Here is a 6,375-nt window from a genome sequence, read left to right as displayed (position 1 = left end):
CCCCCCCCCCCCCCCCCCCGCCCGTCGCGCGGTCGGGCCGGGCCGCGCGCGCTGCCCGCGAGCCCCGCCATGGCCGCCGCCATCATGGCCGCGCCCTGAGGGCACCCGCCCGCACCGACGGCTCCGACAGCACCGCCCGCAGCGCCGCCCGCCCCGCAGCGCCGACATGGAGGCCGTCAACGCCTTCAACCAGGAGGTGGGAGCGCGGGACACACACACACACACACGGCACACACGGCGGCCGCCATCGCGCACCCCCCACACCACCCCCCCCCGCCCTTCGGCCCTGCGCTTCCGGCAGGGCCCTGCCCGGCCCCGCCGCCCGTGAGGGGCCTGGCCCGGCCCGGCCCGGCGGGGAGCGCCGCTCGGGGGGAAAATGGAGGCGAGCGCGGCCAGGCCCCGCCGCCCTGCAGGGGCCGCCCGGCGCGGGCCCGGCCCGGTGGGGGAGCGGCGTTGGGGGAGTCTGTGCGGGGATCTTTGCACCCCCTCCCGCGCCTTCAGTGCCACCGCCTCGGTCTCCCCCGGCTCCTGGGCTCCGGGAGCCTCTCCCGGCCGTGCGTGCCGCTGAGGAGCGGGGGGGAAGCCGCGTTTCGGGGCTGTTGTTCCTTCGTGGGGCCTTGGCCCGTGTGAGGCTGGAGCGGGAGGGAGGGCCGGGAGGGGGGATCCCTGGGCGCCTGGGATGGAACTGGGAGATCGACACCAGGGCTGGGCACAGGGGAGGCTGGAAATCATTTACTCTCCTTTCGTGCCACGCTCCTTGCCTTCTGATTTTTTTTCTCTCTCTTTTTTTTTTTTTTTTTTTTTTTTTTTTTTTTTTTTTTTTTGTACAGTGAACAGCGATTTAATTTAGTCCCTGCTCTATATAAAGTTTTTTGACACGTGACTAAAAAGCGATGGTTCGTTGTTGTTGGTCGTGCACCCCCCCTCGGCTGGGCACTGAGGCTTTGCGGGCCCTCCCTGCACTGGAAAGCAGTTAAAGCTCAGCCAGAGGCCGTTCCCGAACACGGTTTTGGGAAGGTTGGGAGGCCGTGCCTTCCTGCAGGACGGGGACGGGAGAAATGGCAGCTGCTCTTCCGTGATGGAGTCGGGCTGCGAAAAGTTCACTCTGCAGTTTCCTGGGATCCCGTGACTAATCCCTGCCTTGGAAACCGGTGTGTTTTGTTCCCTTCCTCTTCCTGGAGGAAAGGTGGGATGCTCCGGCTTGATGCAGACAGGAATGCTGAGGGAAAGCCTGAAATCTGAAAGAGGGCAAAGCACTGGATTATTATTTTTTTTTTTTTGGCTTGGATACCAGTTATGGGGGAGAAAAGATTTAGAGGGAGATACTGTTCTCTTTCACCGAGGAAGCTCAGAAATGTCAGATTTGCAGAGGTCTGAGCGTTGTTCCCGCAGTGGTGGGGACAGCCCAGGCTGGGCAGCCTGTGAGGGCTGGTTTTGTCTGTCCAGTATTGTGAGGCCTTCAGAGCTGCCAGTCCCAGTCACTGAAGGGTTAATTGTTTTACTGGGAGCGAAGATGGGGGCAGCTACAGAGTACCCTGTAGGCCGAGAATTCCTGGATGTGCTGGCTCTAAAATTCCAGGGAATTGTGGGTTTATCATGGAACTCCCAACTGCAGCAGCCCCAGGTTTGGAGCTGCACTTCCCGTGCTCGCTGGAGGTGATTCCCTCCTTGGCTCTGCTTCCACGTCAGCTCTGCCTGAAGGAGGAGATGCCATTTACTGCAGGTGATCCCACCATTTGGGATTTTTTGGGGTGGGTTTGGTGTTTGCAGCAATTCCCTGAACGGTGAGAGGCCCAAGCTCAAAGCAGGGCTGTAAATTAGGCATCCTGTTGGGTTGGTGTCTCCTCTTGGGTAAAAAGGGCTCGGAGAGGGAGAGGAGTGAGCTTGGCTCTGGCAGTGGGTGGGAACTCGCTGGGGTTGTGTAATTCGATCCTGTTTGATTGTGGTGCCGTTCCCTCAGTCCCGGTCTCCCAGCCTCTCTTTTGAATTTTTTTGCCAATAAACGTCCTCTTCAAAATCCTGGTGTTTCTACAGGAGCAAGCCCGGGGTTTTGCGTTTGCTGCTCCATCTTTATCCAGCTGTAGTTTGAGCAGATTCCTCCAGCTGAATAGGTGGGATTGGACAGGGCTGGGGTGCGTTTCCCCTGAGGAATTCAGCTCCAACTGGATCCTGCCCTGTTAGGTGTATATATTGTGTTATATTAGTGGCACAGTATAAATAAATCACCAAAGGTAACTGGATAATGGACAGAATTTTGTTGTGCTTTTAGGAAAACAAGCAAACATTTTTCTAAAAACAAAATCAATCCACCCCCCCCCCCAAAAAAAAACCCAAACAAAACAAAACCAAAAACCCAAACAAAGAAATCACCCCCAAAACAGAAGCAGACAAAGCCCCTCACCCAACCCACCCAGCTGCTGTGGTTATAAATCCTTGACATGTTTCAGTTTAGGGGATGTGTGTTTCCTTTCCTTGAATCTGAAAAACTTGAGGCATAGTTTACTGGTTACAAAAGTTAGAAAAAGAGAGTTTTGGTTTTTTTTTTTTGTTTTCCTTTTTTTGCACAGTCTTGCTGCTGGAAGTAGGAAAAAAGCGCCAACTTTCCTGTTTTGTAATCTTTTATTTGTGTTGAGTAATGCATCCTATCCCCTTAATGGTGGTGTCTCAGGTTGCCAGTGGTTAATCTGTAGCACTGAAACATTTGATACCCCACCTAAAGATGCCCAGAGACAATGGGGTGACAGATCCTGTGGGCTGTTTGCTCCAAGCTGGAGCTGCAGGTTCCTTCTTTGCTCTTGGCCTTTACTCAGGGCGCTGGGCAGTTGGGGTTTTTGATCCAGCCCGGCTGGTTTGTGCCAGTGGCAAGGCTTTATTTTGCCTGTTGTGTTCCAGTGTTCCCCTCCCTCCCTCCCTCCCCAGGTGCTATAAATAGAGGTTGGCAGGATATCCTTCCCAGTGGTGCTCCAGCAGTTACTGGAGCTCGGGATCTCCGGTGAGAGTCCGGATGTGCAGGGAAAAGCAGCAAGGACACAGCTACCAGCATCTGGCTGGAGCCTCTTGACTCTCTACACTGAACTTGATTCCAGGAATATTGCAAGCTGTGTGTCATTCCAGTAGGGATTCCTGGTAAGAGCAGGGAGACAAGCAGCTTTCCAGGAGATGTGTCGGACATGAGAGCCCTGCCCTGGGTCCCGAGAGCTGCATTTCCAAACCATTCCCGCGGAAAACAAAACTATTCTGTGTGTACTTCCATGATGTCATTTCCATATGAGGATCTCTTGTGAAGATGTTTCTCCCCAGTGTTTCGGGATTTGGGAAGGGCCTTTCTAGGCCACAGAAGCGATCAAGTGCTGTTTGGCTTCGTGGCCTGGGGGTCTTATCTGGTCAAACCTAAATCTCACTTTGTTTTCCCAAGGATGCAGCCTGACAGCTGTGGGTGCCACGCTGATCTCTTAAATTCAGCAGCACCTGATGCTTGCAGTTGGTCAAGCATTTAAAACTTGCACCGATCCTCTGAGGTAGGGAATGATCTGTTGCTGAGCTCCTTCTGCTTTCGTTAGCTCAGGGGAGAACCTGAGGAGGACAGGAAGCAAGCTGAGTTTTATAGGGCAAGGAAAATGTACAGGGCCGGCAGAATTCCTTTGGATTTCCTGAAACATCGGCCCTTTTGAAGTTTTGTTAATAAAACAGTGTGGTGTCTGTGCTTGCTGGCCGTGTCTTCCATCGTCCTCTTGCTTCTGTAGGCACACAAACAAGTAACTGCAATTATAGACCTGTAAGTGTCTGGTTGCTTGCTGTGTCAGGTGTTTTCTAAATGCATAAATAAAACGCATTCCAAAAGGCGGTGAATGAATGTTCAGGGTACTGACTGTGGCTGGAGCCTGCTTTGGGAAGTGTTTTTGGACACCTAAGGCTGGATGGAATCATTGGGGGCGTGCTGGACTGCTCTGGAAACTGGAGAAGGGGAGGTTGAATGAGGTGTCCTGACAGTGACCTGAGTGCTTGATACCCTCTAATCACTAAACACTGTGTTTGTTTTAGTAGGTGCTTCTCTCTGTACTGGGGGGGGGGAGTAGATTTAATGAGTGTATAAAACAGACCTGTAGCTCTTAATTTGCAAATAAAGAGACCTTTTTATGGCACAGGCACTTCAGCAAGAGAGCAAAGCCAGAGGAGCCAGTTCAAGCCCTAAAATATCTTTTTACCTTCCTACTGGGTTATATCTCATGCTTAAAACACATAAATAGACTAAAGATTGTACATCGAGCTTGGTAAATTTTAAAACAGTGGCTCTCGGGTTCCCAGGTAAAATAGACCACCAAAGGGCATTAACTGTAGAATGGCAGGAGTTAATAATCTGCTGCTCAGAGGGCTGAGAACTAAAGGCCATCATCATCCTTGTCCTGTTTCCCACCCCTCCTGGCACGTCCTGAGCTGGAGCAGGGGTGCAGTCGGAGTTGGAAGGTGTCTTGGTTCACTCACTCCTGCCACGTGTTTTTCTATGCTGCTTCTGTACTTCATATGAAGTTTTAATTTTGGAAGGGGTCACTATATTAGTTACTCTCCCTTTTGTTATTTAACAGCATTTATCAGCCTGAAAATGAGCAGGTGAATTTTCTGCCTTTTAAGCTCTTTGCTTTACACATAATTTAGAACTTCCTTCCGTGCTGCTGTGAAAAGCACCCAGAAATACCCTTAAATCAATATAGTGTCTTGTGGCTGGAGTTTAGTGGGCTCTTTAATACCTACACTTCTTTTGTATCAACATCCTCCAATCCTGCAGTCATGGTCAGGGAAAGCAGGAGGTCAGAGCATTCCAGGGACAGGCTCCTGTTGTGAGGCAGGACATTGGAAATGCTCTCAAGCCACAGATTTTCATTGCCTGTGTTACATCCATCACAATGATTTCTTAAACAGAGCGTAATTTTTTGTGCCCAGGTTGTTTTTTGGGCTGATCAGGGTGCCCTTTGAGGAACTGGATGTGTTGTTGTGAGAACAACCCTCTGAAAATAGGAGCGGTTTTTTTGGTGTATTGTTTTGGGCAATGTGTGTGGAGGAAGATCCAAGTCTAATTGAACATATGGAAATGTAAATTCATGGGTGCCTTACTGAGCAGCTCCCCCTTCTACCAGTGGAAAGCCATGAGGGACTTGTAAGGGTGTTAAATTTTAGATTTACCAGTCTTTAAAACATGGTGTTGACACATGTAAGCGATACTGAGAATGAAATAAAAATCAGCTTCAAAGGAGTTATCTGGTATTTGAAGATTTCAGGTAACCTGAAAAAAAACAGGAAAGTTTTGATGTAAAGTTCCAAGAGATGGTGATGGGGAGGCTGAAGAGAGGGCAAATAGATTTATATATATATATATACAGATGCAAACATATTTATATACTCTAGGTGTGTATATACATATATATATATATTTATGTGTATGTATGTATGTATGCCTTTGTCTTCCCTGACAGCTTTTCTGCTTGATTTTTTTTCCAGTGTATCCCCCAGGGGAAACTTGGGATACTTTAAAGATACTTCTTTTTATATTTTTGCTGCCCCTTGTTTCTTGTTACCTCGGGCCCTGCTCTGAGCCCTCCCAGTTTCCTGGGGGGTCTCTGCTCGTGTTCCTGAAACACAAAGTGCTGCTTTCACACCAGCTCCTTTGTTCTTATTGTATGGGACTGGATCCTGTTGCTGGAGGACCAGTTGCTTCTCCATGTGCAAAGGGAAGGATATGGAATGCCTGCCTTAATGTTGGCTGCTTTTTTTTCCTCCTCCCTCTGTTTTTGAGCCTTCTGGTGCTTTGTTGTGGGTGTTGGGCTTTCGATTTCTTTTCCCCTTTTCATTACCTCTTAAAACAGATTTTCCTGGGTTTTAGTAATATCACTGACTTGGTTCATCGAGAGTCTTTGCACTTATTCTAAAGCAATTAAGTCCAAATTGAAAACAAGATTTTTTTTTTTAAAAACCAAGTCAGCTCACAGACCCCTCTCTCCTTCTGTCTTCTTATCTGACAGTTTTTATTTGTCTGTGCTGCGATTTCTCATCAAACTGAAATATGTTTAACAGTTAAAATGGCTTTAAAAGTCCAACATTCTGGCACTGGAACTGGCTTTTTATGGAGATGAACAGTGAGAAGTTGTGGTCTTGTGCTGGTGCTGGAAAAGGCATCTGGCTACCACTGCTTTGAACGACAGTTTTTCTTCTGTCACATCTCCTGGAGTAGGAATTGAATTAAGAAAGTAAATACCTTGTTGCCTGTTCTCTGTATTTTATATCTGTGTGTCCTGCTGAAACCCTTGCTATCAAATCACTTGCCTTATTTGGCCAGATTTTTTTTGTCTTCTTCATTGATTTTTCCCCCCCCCCCCCCCTTGA

At 49.2% G+C, this 6,375-nt stretch overlaps 1 protein-coding gene across 3 annotated transcripts in view; it reads left to right on the top strand.

Moving 5' to 3' along the window:
- Positions 1 to 88: 88 nt before the first annotated feature.
- Positions 89 to 6,375, top strand: part of SCAF4 (SR-related CTD associated factor 4) — a 28,854-nt gene continuing 22,567 nt past the window's right edge. For 2 of the 3 annotated variants that reach the window (XM_027907586.1, XM_027907584.1), the window contains exon 1: positions 89 to 196. In XM_027907586.1, coding sequence (XP_027763387.1) covers positions 167 to 196 — 30 coding nt within the window. In that variant the 5' untranslated portion in view covers positions 89 to 166. Of the gene's footprint in view, positions 197 to 1,703; positions 1,724 to 6,375 lie in introns of those variants that run through there. The other variant, XM_027907585.1, reaches the window with a different exon arrangement.

Source organism: Empidonax traillii, unplaced genomic scaffold (assembly GCF_003031625.1).
Source record: "Empidonax traillii isolate 1590-97213 ecotype Southwest subspecies unplaced genomic scaffold, ASM303162v1 scaffold1496:size126764, whole genome shotgun sequence".
NCBI classification, from domain to species: Eukaryota; Metazoa; Chordata; class Aves; order Passeriformes; family Tyrannidae; genus Empidonax; species Empidonax traillii.
Note: the sequence above shows the minus strand (reverse complement) of the source record. Positions and strands in the feature narration are given on the sequence as shown.